Source organism: Eupeodes corollae, chromosome 1 (assembly GCF_945859685.1).
Source record: "Eupeodes corollae chromosome 1, idEupCoro1.1, whole genome shotgun sequence".
Taxonomy (NCBI): Eukaryota; Metazoa; Arthropoda; class Insecta; order Diptera; family Syrphidae; genus Eupeodes; species Eupeodes corollae.
In genome coordinates, this window is record NC_079147.1 from 211,739,990 (window position 1) to 211,759,189 (window position 19,200).

General features: G+C 33.7%; 1 protein-coding gene across 1 annotated transcript in view; it reads left to right on the forward strand.

Annotated features, from left to right (window-relative positions):
* The window catches only part of LOC129954275 (uncharacterized), a 214,844-nt gene extending 197,045 nt beyond the window's left edge, over positions 1-17,799 (forward strand). Inside the window, exons 22-23 of the mRNA XM_056068118.1 lie at positions 76-855; positions 16,313-17,799. Of these exons, the coding sequence (XP_055924093.1) occupies positions 76-855; positions 16,313-17,316 (1,784 nt within the window). The 3' untranslated portion in view covers positions 17,317-17,799. The remainder of the gene's footprint in view (positions 1-75; positions 856-16,312) is intronic.
* The last annotated feature ends 1,401 nt before the right edge of the window (positions 17,800-19,200 follow it).

A 19,200-nucleotide genomic window follows, 5' to 3' on the forward strand; every position in this document is an offset into this window, starting at 1 on the left:
AGTTAATCTCTCGCTACTTTTACAATGGTATCCGTTGTTCTCAACTTTTGTCTTATTTTTTTTTGTTTTTCTTAGTTTATACAAATTACGAGAAAGAAAAAGACAATGAAAGTGGTGCATCACTGCAGCATTCACCGCCAGATGCATCGGTGACCCAACTGCCACTTACAACTATTTCGACTGCACCGTCAAGATGCCAAATGGTAGCCGGATTGCGGCCAGCTAAGACCGTCGAAACATTCCTCGGCATGGTGGTGGTGCGACCTGGTGAGGAAGGTAGCGGTGGAGGCGGCAGTGGAGTTGGTGGTGGTGGTGGTTGCCTATCCCTGGGAGGCTACAGTGATAAAAAGACTAAGCTACACGAAGTAGAACAATACCATCATACGACGACGACGTCGCTGACAAATGTCGCCAAACGGGATGCCATCAGTGATATAAAAGGCGGTGATGATGTCAGCAACAAAAGCCTCAGTAGCACTGACAGTAATACAAAATCACGTTGCTGTAATATACTCCTGGGTGTGAGTGGTGGAGGTGGTGGTGGCAATTACTCGGGTAGCGGTGGCAATGGTTGTAAAACAGAAAATTCTGAAAGCGAAACATTTTCCTGGCAGCGAAGGCCACACCATGAAGTCACAACCTGGGATTTGTATAATGCATACACGCCGACTGGCGCATCAGCATCAGCAGCCAAGATGGGACGTCCCCATCAATACCAGCATCATCATCAGCACCAGCACCATCATGGGATGAGTAGTTTGCACCACGTAGAGCAAATCAAAGACTGTGCCCGGCCAGAAAGTCCTAACTTCGTCGCTGTGAAGACTTTAGACATCCTGCAAGGTGTTTCACCAGGTATGTACAATCAAATGTATATATATATTTGTATGAATATGTGACTCTGGCTTATTCAGATCCTATTTCTTGTTTTAACCAACAACAAAACAGCCAGCAGCATGTCATAAGTAGGTCATTGTCAGTACACGTCGTTGATTATTACATTTTTATTAAGTCGGTTTTTGTGTGCTTCATCGCCTTACTTTCTGGCTTTGCTCCCATTTTGTTACCGAATTCTGATCCTTTCGTAGCTTTCGTGCCTTATTTGAGGGCGCTGAAGGAGCTTGTCATTATATTTTCAGCTTTAAGTTGAACTAGAAAATTTAAGAGCAGAAAATATGGAATATTTTGAGTGTACATATTACGTTCTGTTGTTTTAACTGAAAAGAGGGACGATGGTCTTTAATAAAACAAAACTAAATCTTTTCAAAGCATCTAATGGTGAATTTTTAACCTACGATTTTTCACTCATCGAAAATAAAAGAACGCCTTAAATCTGTAATTAATTTTTCATTCAGCTGTGTTTTGAACTCATCCTCATCATTCTCTCAATTTTTATTTTCTTTTTCCCGAATTCGTGAATACAATTTTTGCTTCAAAACAAAAACAAACTTAAAAAAAACACCCCCTATTTAGCTGTGCAGAATTAAATAAAAGCAGATTAACCCCATTTACTCATTAAATGAAGGAGAAAATCATTCGCAGCTCTTTCTTCGTGGATTAATTTTATAAATTACAGAACCCCTAGAAAATTAAATGAATGCAATGTGCGGTATTTGGAACAAAGATCCTATCTATAACCCTTATAGTCATGGTAAGGAGAGTTACACTTTTAATTTAGTTTAATTTTTTTAAATTTGTTTTTTGACACATAAACGTCAAACTTATCATTCTCTTTGATTCGGCAAGTTTCTTATCAGAAGGTTTAGATTTGGCTAAGTACTAGATACACAGAATTCGGTAATATTTTATAAATAAGTATAATTGGCGAAACAAAAAAACATTTAGTCCGACAGTTTGAAATACGTGTACAATTGATTAAATTTCTCATGTTTATTTTGGAATGTTAAATTGACTCGAGACAGAAGCTACAAAGAGTCAATATTTCAATTTATTAAAAACATAATAAAAACAAATTATAATTCAAAATGTCTGCTCTCAAGATTTGGCATATTAATATGTTTGAATCTGTGTTGATAAGGTGGAAGGTCCATCATCCTAACCTCCAAAGCGCAGATCATTTACAGATGGTACAAATTTTGTAAATAAAAGAAAAAGCATAGGTCCTAAATGGCAACCTTGTGGAATTCCAAATTTAATACTTTAATTAATTTATTCACAACCATTGAAATTATTGAAAATAATCTTCAAAATCGTAACACCTACGGCATAGATGATGTACAACACAGACATTTAAACGTTTGTAAATAAAATAAAAAGAATTAGTCCTAAATGACTACCTTGTGGAATTCCAGAGTTAACTCTGAATTTATTTCATTTGCAACTATTGAAAAGTACTGTGTATGATTTATAGATGAAATAAGATTACATCCATTTTACAAACTATTCGCTTAAACAAAGCTTGCTTATTTTAAGAAGCAAAACTGGTGCCCATGTTCGGGTTTCCACTTATTGTGTATACACTTTGCCAAAGTGAATTTGAGTGTCCCACAATTCGTTATTGTGAATTAGATTTTTGAACATGCAAATGTTCTGTATTTCGGTTTATTCCATTTTTTGAACTCATTCAAATCTTATTTTTGTATTTCTATGAATTGATCTTTGATAGCTCTTTCTGCTAAGAATCGGAGGGTTGCATCAAGTTTTTGAATTGAAGGAATCGATAAAGGTATTAAAAAGGTTCTATTTTCCTTAGAACATATAAAAAACGTCTTTACTTAATCTAAAATTACAATGAAAGCTAAAAAGAGAAAATCAAGAATTTACTTTCTTTATCAGAAAAATTCCACATAATTTTCACACACTTACATTGTCTCAGGTAAATCCAATATATTTGAAAATTCGTCTTCTTATCTTTTCTCTTGAATTCCGCTTCATTTTTGCACTTAAAATTGCTGATAATATTGCATCCATCTTCAAAACAGCAAACATTTTATCCTTTTTTATTTTATTTTATCCTTCAGTTCTGACAGTTCGAAGCAATTTCGAAGTTTTTGAAATCGATCGAATTGAAGAACATGCAATTTCATTTCACTTGAAATTGTAAAGTCATTTCAATTCGCTTTCGATCGAAATTCGGAACATGGGCGTGGATTTTGGGAGTTTTTCAAACGCCTTACTAAAATTAGTAAAAATACAGTCTAATTGTTTTTCTTTTAAATGAGAATGTAAACTTTTCTTTTATAAACGGGTAATTATTTTTGTATGTAAGTGGTTACAAAGGAACTTTTTCAAATAGACGGAAACATGCAAGAAGATATTAAAAAATTAAAATTATTGGACAGAGAAAAAATAAATTTAAGTTTTGGGCTATTACGGCAGTTATATTACAGGTTGAAATATCACAGCCTAAGGTTTTACAGCTTAAATTATCACAGTTGTAATAATCACGATTAGGAATTACATCTGCGTTCGCTTAAAGTGCAACAAAGGGCGATTTTTTAAAAGCTATAGGAAAGTTTTTCAAAAAAAAAGCACATACAATTCAGAAAAATGCATGAAATCTTTATTTGAATCGATAGTACGGTCCATATAATTTAATGTTTGCAGATTATTTCATGCAAATGTCCACCTTGACTGCGTCTCAAATGGTCCATCCGCTTAGTCCAATTTTAGCATACTCTGAGCGTGCTGTGTGGCATGTGGCACCGTCTTGTTGAAACCATATTTCATGTAAGTCAAGCTCTTGCATTTGGGGAAAAAAAAAGTTTGATATCATCTCACGGCAGCGCTCACCATTAACAATTACGTTACGATTTGCATCATCTTCCAAGAAGTACGGTCCAATGATGCCACCAGTCCATAAACCGCACCAAACTGTGATTTTACTTTTTGTGGATGCATTGGTAGCTCTTGCGATGCTTCTGGCTAATATTCACTCCAAAATCAATAATTCTGCCCATCTATATACCCGATGAGCTTCGTCACTGAACACAATTTTTCGGCAAGAAAGTGGAAATTCGGCCAACTTTCCAAGAGCTCATTCACCAAAAATTTTAGGTTGCAGTTAGTCGTTTGGCTTCAATTCTTGCACCAGCTGTATTTTGAAAGAAATCACACCTAAATCCCTCTGCAACATTTTTCACGTTGTTGAGTAACACAGACCCAATTGCTGCGAAATTTGGTTCGAAATTTAGTCTTAATAGCCCGATTAGCCACTTTAGTGAATCGTTCAAACTGACCATAAAATGGAAGAAGCGCGTGATGTGATGAACTTTCTGAACAGAGCACGCATTTTGATAATAAAATTCAATAATTTGCAAGCGTTGTTCGTTTGTAAGACGATTCATGGTTAAATTATACACCAAACTGAAGATATTTGGCAGTGAAACGAAACGTGCGTCAGCTGTTAACACCAAAAAGATAGTAGCTAAAAAATCACCCTCTTACAGAGCGGAGAGTTTGCAGATGTTACTAAAGTTGGCTTGTGTTAACTTAACTTTGAAATCCTTAAGACTTAATTATACCTATTAATTGTGGCTTTTCTTCAACACTACGAGCTACACCGTTATTATTCTCAGTTGTTTTTGAGTAACGTACATAAATTAAATTCTTCATGTCATTAGTTTTTTTTTTCATTAAAATGTGAAAATGTGAGAGTTTTAAAAATGAAAGCTGCCCAGTGAAATGCAGAAGTGTGCAAAACAAATGGAAACATCCGTTAAAATAAAAACACTTGTGAATCTTTAAAATGTCAGTAGTTTTTCCAGAGTGTAGGTACCGTTCTTATTTACAAGGTTTCTTGACCCAATATTTAACTTGAACGGACATTGTAAATTTATGTTTTTTTGGAAGATGAAATGTTAACAGTCGAACTGTTTGTTCCGAACACAGCTCTATGTAGCTCATATTATATGGAATCTCGATTTATTCGAGAAAATATGCGTCAAGACAAAGTGCAATGGTCATCTTCTGATGAGCCCAACCATTGCACCGGGGCGAAACGCATATTTGAACACTATGCTGGTTCATTTTTATTTTTATTATCATTTAATGATTTTAAAAATAAAAATATTATTTTCATATTTATTATGTTTTTTTTTCTTGCAACAATATCTCCTTAAACTATTTGAACCCTTTAAAACTCTCCAGAATCACATGGTATCTCCAGCCACAAATAAAAAATGGAGAAACGATTGAATTCAACGAAGTAAAATAAATAACCAAAAAAGAATTACAGGTTACGTTGGTGTATGAGTTGAACTCGATAATCGGCAATAGACTTTCTATATAAATCTATATGAGTGCATACCTTACCTCCCTCCCCAGGTGGTTAAAGGTAGCACATAAGATTCACACGGATGCTGACACCTGGAAAATTGGAACTTGATTGTAAAAGTGAAAAAATCGATTTTATATTCCCTCTTCTCAAAAATGGTTAAGACTGATAAATTCTTTTCATGGTTTAAAGTTTCACAACCCACAGGTATTTTCTTTACGAATGATTATTTTCTCTTTTCTTTTATTGAATACAAAATGAAGAATGGGTAAAAATTTTCAATGAAAGTTGTTTATAAAAATAACTTAAAAGGAAAAAAAACATCACAATAATAATAATTTCAACATCAACATATCTCATACCTATATCATAAAACATAAGAACCCTTTTGTTATGTTAAGTTTAATAACAAACAAGAAACAGTTATTATTTTTTAAAGAAAATATCAAAAACATAAAGTATTGTATTCACCAACCTAACCTACAGCCAAAAATACACGTGTGACACATTCTTCTTTATAACTTTTCTTTTGATATACAAAAAGTTTTGAAAAGATATAAGATATTTGCTTCTACCCTACATCATCAGGTTTATAGAAAACTTATCTGATGCTAAGCTGTATTGCTTCATTACTTTCGACTTTTGAAATTTATAATGAGGAGAACTGCTGCTGCTGCTGCTTATGCTGCTCCTGGTGTTTTCAATTTAACTTTTCGAATAAGTGATGCCACTTTAATGAACATTCGTTCTATTTTTGCAATACTATATTGCATATAGTTATGATATTAGATCATTTAATCTTCAAAAGTTAAAGATTTTAAAGAAAGATGACAACGATTTAAAATAAGATAAGTAGTTTTCAACAATGCAATTTTTAAGTGAATTCCTGAATTTTTTGTAAAGTGACAGAAAGTCAAAGAAAGAGAGTTAATTTCGTTAATGGATGTAAAATCAAAATCGAACAACGAGTTAAAAGTTATTAAACAATACTACAAAAATGGTGATGGTAACGAAGCTTTTTGCGAGATATTAGATAACACAGATCAAAAGTCAGCTTGTGTCTGAAATGTGACTATGAAATTTTAATAGGTTTATTAATACTCATTTGATGAAAAATATCTTTAAGAGAAAAGTTTGCAGGAGGGAATTTTTCAATACAATTCTTTGCCTGAAGAAAAAAATTCGATAACCGTGGTCAAGTTTTTTTAGCCATCTCAATACTACGATGTTTAAGAAAGAAATCGAACAGATTCGAAGAATAAGTAAGAAAATCAACGAATTCGTCACGTTTTGTACGGGACTTTATAGTCTAAGAGCTAAGGGTTTATTTTTGACCTGAAAGGAAACCAGTTAATGTTAAAGTTGTAGGTAGTCTTAGTAAGTTTAATAGAAATGTGCTTTTGAGAGTACGTAGTTGCCGCGTTTCTGAGGATAAGTACATCAAAAGTATAACTTTTTCAAAAATTGAAATAGAGGAGAAACCACCATATTGACGCTTATTTCAAATATGCTCTCGACTGACGTGTTTTTGCCCGCATTTTCCCGCCATATGTCGCCGAAAATGCTTTTATTTTGGCGTTGTTGGACATTTGGAAAAACTCTTGAGATTGCTTGCATTCAAAAGCTCTTGACTTCCTCACTTCAAATAGGCAAAGATATACGCGATTAAACAAGCAACTGAACAGCTTGGGAGAGCGATATTAACTCCAAAAAAATAAAAAAAAATAGAATGGTTCAAAATTCCTAACAAACGTCATTTAATTAGTATTTTGAGAGACTGAATATTAACCATACGTTCAAAAAGTACCCGAAATTTTATTTAAAAAAAAAATATTTATTTATTCTTTTACATTAATGTGGTCCCTTCAAAGTAGCCCTATACTACATTTATGCCCGCGCTTTTTCCAATCTTCGAAGCACTCTTGATATTCACTTTTTGATTTGTCCTTGTGCATTCTCAGCTATTCGGCCTTTATTTTTTTCAATCGAGGAAAAACAGGAAAAAGTCACACGGAGCCATATCGGTTGATATGGTAGTTGGGGCATGACTACGGTATTGTTTTGGCCAAACATTTACGAACAAACAACGAGGAGTGAGCAGGTGCGTTATCGTGGTGCAAACATTTGAAAAAATGTTATGGCATGAGGTATTTGACATGCCAACTTCATCAGCAACTTCTCTTATTGTGATTCGGCGATCATTCATAAACATTTTTTCTACTTTTTTCACATTTTCGTTGATTATTTACGTGCTTGGTGGACCGGAGCGTTCGTCATCTTCAACGTGTTCGCGGCCATCTTGGAAACGCTTATGCCACTCGTAAACACTTGTTTGTTCATAGTATACTCACCAGTCTTTTTGTAACATTTCACACACTGACTTTATTTCATTTAAAACGAAAAATGTAATACACATTCTTTGACTTCAATTCTTCTTTTGTTTAAATAAGGAAAAATCTTAGAGCCCACAAAAAGAACACGTCGAACCTTAGCAACTTCCACAGATAAAGTAAACAGTAAATATAGCTGAAAATTGGCATGTACGACATATTTCAAAACAATACAAAAATTGACCTTCGGACTCTCCAGCCCCCGAAATTTAAAATTTCCGGGTACTTTTTAAATACACCTCACCTTATCATCATACAGTATAGTATCGTACAGAAATTTGACCATACAGTATTTTAAAATACAGCATTTTGATCCGCTCCCTTTAACTAAACCAAACCATCGAATATCGCGATAAAAGTCCTGATTGCCTTATAGTATTTTATTAAGTGTATAGTAAAGGTAATTTCTTAAAATATATGCAATTTAAAAAGCGTTTCACTCATAAATATGAAATTGTAACTTAAAGACGTTTAAATTCAACCACATACTATCGCGATTTAAGTCGCTATTATTTATGTTATCAGTTAATATGTAAAAGTAAAGTCTTGAAATCTATGTCAATACAAAGGATTTAAGAAAACCGTATTAAAAAAGGTTTTAGACTATCATTTTTGAGTGTACTGAATAGAACATTGCCATCATTATCGACCGACACCATTTCATAAAATTGACAACAAAATTTAAAGAATTGAGAGTAAAAGTGTTTCTGTAGAGTTCAAAAGTATTTCTGCTGGAAGTGCAAGTCACTCATTACATTACTCATGCTATGACCAAAGCGTTCGAAAAAGGTGTCAACAGATGTCGAATGCTGAAAATTTTGATATTTTATTTAACTTCACTTTCTTAGCCGAAAAATTAATTACAATATTAAAAAAAAATATTGGTGTGTCAACACTGATTGCTGAAATTTTTAGTTTTTTTTTTTTCAAAAACCTACAGCTTCCTATACGTATTTCCGTTTCAGACTGTCATAATGTATGACGAGAAATTTACCGCCATATCGCATCTGTTTTAGAATTCTCAATGAAGAACTCACATCAAAAAATTCAAAAAATTTAATGAGAAGCGGTAGAGGTAGACACATGTGTGTTACGAGTACGCGTTGCCTCTAGGCCAATGGCATAATATAGGTTATGCATTGCAAAACAACAACAACAGCAACAAAAATATTGAAAACAAACAAAAAAGCAAAATAAAGGATCTTTCGAAGCATTTAGACTATGAGTCAAATCTCGTAATTCATTGTTTTATGTCATCTAAGCTCCAGCATCGCATCATGTGCCGAAGCACTCTATAAAAATTGCGTTGTTTACTTTTATACATTTGGTACTACCTCTCCTCTGCGCCATCCTGTATCCTGAATTTAAATCATTTGCATATAGAATATACATACACCTACACAATAATCTTTTACTCAAGGTGTATAAGTACGTGACGTGTACATCTGCACCCAGTTTAAAGAAGAGTGCACTTTTTATTTGTATTCAATCTAGAAAGTTAATTTAGCCCCAAGCTTACTCGTATATAGAAGCCATATAGCAGCTGTAAGCCTTCAAAAACAGTAGGTAATCATTTCTCTTGTAGAAACCTAACCTTTGTTATGTATGAAGGTACCTACATACATGAAGATAAATAAATGGAAATAAAAAAGAAAATAAGAACGAACGTTGGTAATATTAACTGTTGCACAGGATCATGTACTTATGCATATTCATACACTTAAGAGAACACAATATATTTACTCATAGATACAATATACATAAGTATGAACATGACCTGAGAACAATGGAACAGATATTATTATAACCGACTGCGTGTTGGGATTTAATGTGGAAAATGGAAACAAAACAAACTGTTGCATTTATGCACAAGGATAATAAAGAGGATTTGATATTAATGTAGATTTGTATGTGACCTCGTGTCAGGATTATTTATATCTTATAAATGTGTAGACATGAAAGGGACATTTGCATATAACCCAGGTACAGGATTGAACAAGATAAGAACATCTTTAAGTTTTTCTTTTTTTTATTTTTCATGAATTAAATTAATTCCGTTAATATTTAAATAAAATTATTTATTTAGTTATCAAGCAGAGAACCAGTTAGAATCATAAGACATGGTAGTGCCCAATCAAGTTCTGGCACTACTACTTATTTATAGGAACAATCTCATCCGTTTTATGACCCAACCCTTAATAAAAAACCAATCAAGCAAAGAACTACAAATTAGCAACACTTTCTATACATCGTAAAGAATTTTGAGCTTTCGAACAAAAGTAGGTCTAGTCTAGTCAATAAACGAAAAAAAATGTTTTCACCTCAAAAAAAACTAACAATTTTGAAACTTGGCACACTTACTAAGGGATGTCTGGTGAAGACCCAAAAAAAATTCCCCAAGAATCCGACATGAGCTCTATCGACAGTTAAAAGAAACATGTGGAGATTGTTTCAGTTTTCCACGTTTATCTCGAAAACTACTTCTTTTATCAAAAAATGTTGTTCCATAAAATTAAAGATAATTAAATTCTATAAAAAAAAAGCTTTTATTTTTTCCTATCTCTTATAGTTTATAAAATAACTCCCGTGGCAGTGAAGAGAAACAAACGGTTTTTTTTCGGTTTTTCGGGTTTATCTTAAAAACTATCTGGCGTATCAAAAAATAATCTTCTACAAAATTAGATCTTAACAAACTCATCTCATATAGAAATATAATGCTAATTTGTTTAAGCTTGTAAAATAACTCTATCGGCATTTAAAAAATGTAGTATTCTATTTGTATGTCCCTTCTTACTTCTGAAACTCGTTGTCCCACTATGGCTCATTGCCTGCATGCCTAGAGAATAAGCATTATAGCAAGCTACTTTATCATCTCCAATGATGCCACTCGCTTTTGACATGATTTCATTTGTAACTGGAAATGGAAGATGAATTTGGAACCAATTTGATAGCTTTCCAATGTCTGTATCATCTCTAATTTTACGTGCCTCCCCAAAATCTTCATGTTGTTCACTAGTAGAAAAAAGGATGCCAGTGAATTGTTCGAGTGATGAGAAAATTTCATGAGCAGCAGTCAGCCCTACTATCAGTGAATCCACGCCCTGCTGTCAAGCCACCTATACTCTTTATTCCACGCATTAGAGTTTGTTTAATAGTCTGGTCCGACCACACCCCTGTCCAAAATCGGTCAGTTCTTCTCATAGTAAAGTTATCCTCTTGCACAAAGTTTTAAATTCATCTGGGGTCATCACAGAAGGCAGTTTTATCATGTCCTGCAAATACAGGTGACATGATTTGGCGTACGAGAAGTGTCCGGCGGCATGGAAATCGTGTTCTTAACACAGTTAATATGGGCATTCCAATCTCCAGACCGCTAAGCGTGAATAAAATCTTTAAGCAATGTAATCATATTAAACAACTGAATGTTTGTAGTTTCTTACTAAAATGGATCAAATGAAGGTTTTGTTTTAGTGCAGATAACGAAGGAGACTCATCAAGAACATTTTTCGTGAGATTTTGGATTTCCTCTAATTCATGTTGGCTTATGTCGACTTGTTCCATCATTATTATTAAAACACGAAATGCTTTAGCGAATGCTTTTCCTTGCAGCATTTTTTCAACATAAACCGGGCGTATTTAGTGCTCATTAACTCTTGCGGGTCACTTCCACTTATCAGAAAATCTATCGGAACAACAAGGACATTAACAGTGGAAATCCACCCAATCTGACTACGCATTTTGATAGACGGGACTCAGATGAATCTACGCAATGATTTCTTTACTTTGTTTAAAAAGAGGCTGGTCAAATGTTATACCACCAGGCATTTTTGGTAAAATTTTGCAACACAAACTGCCAGCATAGCGCAATTCAGTGTAAAGTTATTATATTCGTACGGTGGAGAGTTCATGAACGGAAGAGGAATGATTTTAGTTTTTGCACTAAACAAGCGTGCATGCACCCTTTCCTGCAACATTGTAAATTCTAATAAACTTTGATGCCAACCAAAGAGTGTCATATGGTTTTGTCTGTAGCATTTCTTCCGAACAAATTCTCAAAAGCTAAATTTTTTAATCTGTCATCTGTTTTCTGAAATGTTTCCAAAGAAAGTACTCCAAATTATCCAGTTGATTTAGCGCAAGGTAGTATTGGAGACATGCATGATTTGGGACGCACAACTCATATAATGCTATGCCCTAATGCGACTCACTCTCTTTTTCTATTCGTTTTCTTTAGTATAAGAGTTTCCATAAACGTTTTTAAGGTCTTAGGTACACAATCGTCATCAACGTGTTTGAAAAAACTATCACATGGTTTCATTAAATGCCTATAGAGCTATTTTACAAACTAAAACAAGTGCAAACAAATTAATATCATATTTCCTCAGAAAAAAGATTGCTTTTAGATACGACAAAACGTTTTGAACATAAACATGAAAAACCATTTGTTTTTCTTAACTGCCGCTAGAGTTATTTTATAAAATTCGATGAGCTTTAATATTCTGGAACAAAATTGTCTTATACGACAAACAGTTTTCGAGATAAACTTGAAAAACTGAAACATTCTCCATGTTTCTCTTAACTGCCGCTAGAGCTCATTTCGGACTCTTGGGGACCTTTTTTGGGTCATCGGGACATCGCTTAGTAAGTGTGCCGATTTTCAAAACTATTGGATTTTTTTTTAGGTGAAAACCATTATTAACTGGACTAGACGTGTATGCAAAAAAAGGGAAACATCAACAAATTATAATTATCTATTTGAAGGCGTGGTACCCACCCAAAATAAAAAAGCAAGTAGTCAAAAATACTACTTCTAAGTGTTGCAGAATAATGAAATTTAGTAGAGTGGTAGGTTTGCAAATGAAAAAAATTGTCTACAGTTTCAGCTTAACAAGTGATTGAAAGTTGCTTTTTTCGTTTTAGATTTATATACTCAAAATAAAATTAAATTAAATATAAAAACAATTGAGTTAAATTTAAAATTATGGAAATTGAATTTGATTTTTATTAGTTATTGGCATAATCCTCCTCCAAGGTGGCGCATATGTCTTTATTTTTGCATTATTGTACTTATTTTCGTTTACTTGGTCAAAATCGTCATCTCTGTTGGTCTTTTACTTTCTATTCTCCATTTTGTAAATATCTTTCTTCATCTTTGATCCTGAAGTCTTGAAATATGTCCTGCCCAACTCCATTTAAGTAAATTATTCGGGTATTGTTGCGGATAACTTCATATCTTATTCTTATATTACATTTTCGTCTGACAGATCCTTAGCTGGTCAAGTGATTTTGTAGTTAAGCTCAGGGTTTGTAATCCATATGTGAGCACCTGTAGAATAGCGGAGTCAAAGAGATATTTCCTCGTTCTAAACACCAGAATTGTTTCCAGCTGTTTTTGATGCGTCTGTTAATTTCTGTCTTTTCTTGATTTTTATCTGTCCTAAGTTTATGTAGTTTTCCGTCTATAATTATATCTTCTCTGATGTGGGCTTTGTCAAAACTTTAGTTTTGTTAATTTTTAGTCTATAGTTGTTGCATATGCCAGTGATATCCGTTGTCATCTTCTGTATTTTTACACCTCTTGTAAAAATAGGGACTTCATCGCCTGCAAATCTTAGGTTGTTAACGAGTTGTTCATATATCCTTATGCCATATTTAATTTTCCAGTTCGTCTTTTGAAAATATCCTTTTGAAAGTGGGTCCCTTGTCTTACTCCTTCTGTTATTCTACATTTTCGTAATGTACTCTCTGTTTATATTTGTGCTACATTATTTTTGTACATATATGTATGTTTTTGATATCGTTTAGATCCATATATTGGTTTTTCAAGGATGTCCATATTTTATTGTGTTTAACGGAGTCAAATGTTTTACTGAAGTCTATAAATGAGACTTATATTGGTTGTCGAAATTCATTGCACTTTTTTATTTAGTGATTCATCGTCTGTAAGTGGTCTGTTGGTGAGAAACCTTCTGTGAATCCAACCTGTTCCCTGGGTTGTTTCTAGTTGAAATCTTGTAGTGTTTTTGAAAGCAACTTATAAACTGTCGAAATATTACTTATGAGTCTATAATAATTTAAGTTGCCTTGTTTTCCTTTTTTATCTTTAAGTGTACCACTTATACACAAAATTATGTACTCAGGAGTCGTGACATACACCCAAGACAAAATCAATGAAATTAAGTAGAGTGAAAGGAGTCGGTTATCTACTAAATGGGTGTGGTATCCGCCTACTTTTCTTTTATTTGGTATTTAAAGATTGTACATTGATTGTAAGAATTGATATGTATAGAAAGACAAAAATTAAAATTTGGAGGATATACATTGAGGCGGTTGTATCCATTCTGGTCTTAGAAATAAATTATCCTAGTTAGAAAAAGAGAATCCTAAATCAAATATCACACGCAAACCTTTTATTCCAGTAACTTTGCATTGGGAAGATCCATGTTTATCGTAAGAATACAATATTAGAGACACACCACTGTGAAACATCTTACTATAACATTTTGAAACATTCAAATGCAGATCGTTATAAGTACATCAAGTAAATAAGTTATGAAGATAGTTCTGTAGCACACATAAGACAAAACTATTAATTAAAATCAATCCGAATATTATTAATAAATAAGTTAAAAAGTAGTGGTCCTAAATGACTTCCTTGTGGAACCCTTCGCCTTTCTTGAGGCGATCTGAAATTATGTCAGTTTGAATCAGGGAAGTACATTTTTCGCACCGACGAAATTTGGAAATGTCCATTACTGTCCACTTAACTTGATCTTTTTAAAAATTATAGCCAAAGCTTCTTGAAAATCATTCTCGATATCAAAAATAGAATTCACGTATTCTCTACATTATTCAAGTTGACAATTTTTGAAGATGAAAAAAAAGTATCCTTATTTTCGTTGTGGAAGTTTGCATAAATCGTGAATAGAATGCTTGTAAATAAATCTATGCACCGAAGATTCAACTTTATTAACAGAGACAGTTTTAAGTTGTCTAAGTCTATTTTAATAAAATATCGAATAAAGCATCTTTACAATATCTTGCATTGTCTTCTGACATTCGATAGTTTGTTCTTCAATCATTCTGTACCATGAGGTATCATTCCAATTGGAATTTTAGGAATCATTTTGCTCCGAATATTTAGCACTTCTTATGACAAATAAAATGTGCGGTGCCTCTATTTCGACTTTCAAACAAACGAAAAAATGTTTAATACTTTTCAGACCCCCAAACCTGTTCTGCTACCATAAAAGAAAGACCTTATACTTCACAAAAAGTTCAAAGGTATTTTTCCTCTGTTGTATTTTTGGATTTATTTAGTTTTTCCTTGAGGTTTGTTTCGGTTATTTCTATAAGTAATTGGAAGTTTTTTTTGGGACTACCCTTGGCGTGATGGTTAGCACCTTTGCCATCTAAAGTTTTTTCTTGCAAAGAATTGGCTCCTACCCTAACCTTTGCAAAATATTGGACTATCTATTAGAGTTCTCTCCAAATTTGAAATGACGGACATCAATTTTAAATGTCCTTTCAAATTTTAAATAAGATTTATTTGTTTTTCAAAGAAAATATTTTTTTCCAAAATTCATTTAAATTGTTAAACAAATTCCTAGAAGAGCGATTATTACGCTAAAAAGCGCTTAAGAGGAAGAATTTAGCTGGTTATATCACTAGAACATAGTCCATAAGAACATATACATATAAGCTAGACATACCTTTAAAGTCATCTTTAATATTAAGACGTAAGATCAAACAAATGTACTTTGTATGAAAAATGAACGTCTTATTACTTCATATTACCGCCATGTTCTGTTCATCCACGAACGTTGTTTTGAAGCGTTCACTGAATATTTAGGGGCAACTTGAAGTATGAATGATTGTTTCGATAATTCTTCCTTGATTTACGTGTTTCCTATTTTTCCATTAAAGCAGTTTTTTCTATCTACCCTCATGACCTTTGCCAGTTGTATTCTTTTAAATTTGACCACAAATAGATAACTGTAACATATCGTTATGGAATTTATATAAATCCTGACAACTATCCCCGAAGACCCAACAAACCTTAAATCACTCTATTGAGTATTTATTCAAGTGCTTAGACTTTTTTTTTATTTAGAATCCGTCCCAAACGTTCGTCGCCGTCGCCACTTAGGATCATATATTTTATTCTCTCTCATTTTATTTGCTATTTTTTGACAATAAATATCGAAATTGAATTATTGATTGCTTTCTGTTTCTTTGTCATCTGAATTTGTTACTTTCTTTCTGTCTGGCATTTATTTGAATTCGATTTTCTTACGAAAACCTTTTTGAATGAAATAAATAGCTGTCCTTTGCCATATTGTATACTCATACCTGCCGGGTTAGTAAAAATGATTCGGGGATGGAATTTGCCTCGTGTTAAAAGCCAATAACAACCCAAAACAGAAAAACGAATCCAAACTTGAGGGTATAAGTTTGTCTCCCTCTTTGAGAGTCCTTTCCTAACATTGCCTCAGAGAAACTCATCTCCCCAATGTAATGTATGAATAAGTCGGTACTTACATTGTACAGATACTCAGCCGACAAACAAAATGTTAACTGCAATGGCACAACATTAAAAAATGTATACACATACATACATTATATACTAAGTGTTAATATCATCAAGCTATTTTTGACATCATAAATTGTTTTCTTTTCCTTACAGACAGCATTATTGGCATACGTACAAGTATTCCGGCGACGACGATGTCATCAGCAAAGCCCAACGACATTCAACATTTTAAACCATTTGTGGAAAATCTGCCAACAATGACTACTTCATTAACGAAAACACAAGCAACACCGCAATCCCAAAAGCATGTCACCATTGCTGAGATACAAAAACTCACATCACAACATCCCTTCGATCATAATATGCCCGCTGCTGTTGGCACATCGATATCACCACCCTGCTCTTCCGCAGGAGGGGGAGGAGCAGCAGCAGCAGCAGCAGCGACGGCAGCATCATCAAAAACAGACGCTAGCTATATGAGTCGGCAAACATCAACCCTACACCCACCCATTATCATGATAACATCCTCGTCTATGGACCACCATTCTGAAAGGACCCGAGACACAGGTGTCCTCGCTGATAGACTGCAACAAAACAGGACCGACAGTATGAAAGAAAGTTTCTCATCAGCTGAAACTGTGGACGTGTCAGGCGAAAACAAAGCTCTCGGCGTGGTGGACCTGGATGCCTCCTCGAACGGGATGCTCGATAGAATATCTCATGACCTGGATTATTTATTAAATCGAACAAACGATGTTCCTCCTCCACCTCCTCCCGCTTCTTCTTCGACACTGATTCACGTAGGTAGACCTTCCACAACGTTGCCTTCCTCATCGACATCAACATCGACATCAACAACGACATCGACACCGCCAACGCTAGCTTCAGTTCCAGCTCCAGCTCAACAACCAGCACCACCACCACCACCACCAAATCTGCTGACGTCAACATCAAATGAATGCGACAGTTGCGCTGTTACCGTGGAATCTGGCTTGGGAGCCCATGAAGTTATTAGCATACCACCGCCACCCCTTCCTCCGAGCGGCTCCATTCCAATAACAATATCCTGTTCAACCCTGAGGACACGCATCAGCGTCCTCCACGAGGTAATAATGGAGGACGATGCCGAACAGGAGCACGAACAAGAGCTAGACTGAATTTTGTTTGCATTCGAGTGGAATGGGAAAATGTAAAATGTAAAATCATCCAAGCCAACCAACCATCCAGCCATCCAGTCAGCCAGTCCGCCATCTACAGCACAAGACACAAAGAGAAACTTATTGGATGATGATGTAAATTCGTTCCCAAGAAATCTGAGTTGAACTAAGCTCAAGTCCTATCCCTGTGTCCCATCGCCATCGCCATCGCCATCTCCATCGCCACTCAATGGACAAGCTAGATACTATAAACAAAATTATATCATTTTATAATAGAAACACACATCTACACAAAAACTACATAAAATGCATTTAACAAAAGAAAAATCAAAAAAGCTATAAATGCAAAACTTTTTTATTCGATTTAATTTTTTAAAGTTATAAAAATGAATTTATTCTAAAAAGAAATTATTATTGTACATAAATAAATAAATTAAATCTTGTATTTTAATAATTATCGATTTGTGTGTAAGGATTGAGGAGAAGTTTTTCCAGCTTCATGACTAAAACTAATTACACATAGTTTAAAACAAAAATAATATAAAATACATAAATTAATATTTAATATTTATTTTATATGGTATAAGTTAGATAGTTACGATTTGTATATAATACTGTGCTATAAATTGAATGAATATAAAATAATAATATAAATGTAATTTAAATAAATAATATTTTGTGAAAAGGTGAGTGAGGTTTAATTAAATGAAACAAATTTGTTTTTAATAAATAAATGTGAGTTTTTTTGTACATGTGGTGTGTAGCTTATTATTTTTTCGACATTAAGAGACCTTGAAAATCCGATCAATAGAATTATAGTTATTGATCTTTTTGGTTCATAATTCTGAAATACTATCTTCCGATAGATGGCAAAGATCCAAGGAACACGCTTTATTATCTCTGTATTGAAGACTCCAGGATCATAATAATATTACGAACAAGTTAAAAAAAAAATAGCACATTCTACTGCATTTGAGGACTTTAAACAGTCATTTAAGATCAATCCGTTACTTTCCTAACTTAATGTTTTGACAAACATAAGAATCTTGCATACATTTTTTCTACCATCAACTTTGTCCAGATTCAGACCCAGCTACGACGACGGCTCTGATCTGCTTTTCACTCACTATATTCACAGTTTTGATCGTTTGGGGAGAAAAGGGAAGGAAACAAAAAGATTATTGAAAAAAGTGTTGTGTTGCATTTATTGTAGACGACTTTTTAGGAAATACCAGGCGAACATGTTTAGAAGTAAGTATAAATTCCCCATCACCACAGAAGTGTTTAGTTGTTGTTTTTTTTTTTTTTTGTTTTATCTTCTAATCATGATCACCACACCCACTCCTTTCAGAACTATGCATGTATTGCTAGGGCTTAACATATATACAAGTTCTGCAATCCCGCAAATAAAAATTAAAGAAAAAAGACGCTGAAGAAAATAACATGTCAATTTTGTTGTTTAAAGTGGATGCGAAACAAAAACCAATCAAAAATTGATATCAGCACATTTATAGTAAAATTCCTTTGAGTTACCAGGCGAGCACGTTAAAAAGTAAGTATTGGTTTTCAATACGCAATAAAACGTGGAATTCCTACTTTGTTTTCTCCAATCTCCACGCCCATAATTATCGATTTTTTTTGGTGACAACCGGAATAAAAAAACAAATTCATAATAAAAATGCTCTGAGGTACAAGGCGATCATGTTTAGAAGTAGGTACATGTTTATGATTGCAAAACAAATATGTAGTAGTTTTTGCGTCATCTTTTACAAACTAACACAATTGCCACCCCCACTCTTTTTGTTTCCATTTTGTAACTGTGATTTCTTATCTCCATCAAAACACATAAAGAACAAAATAAATACTTTATGTATATGAATAGTG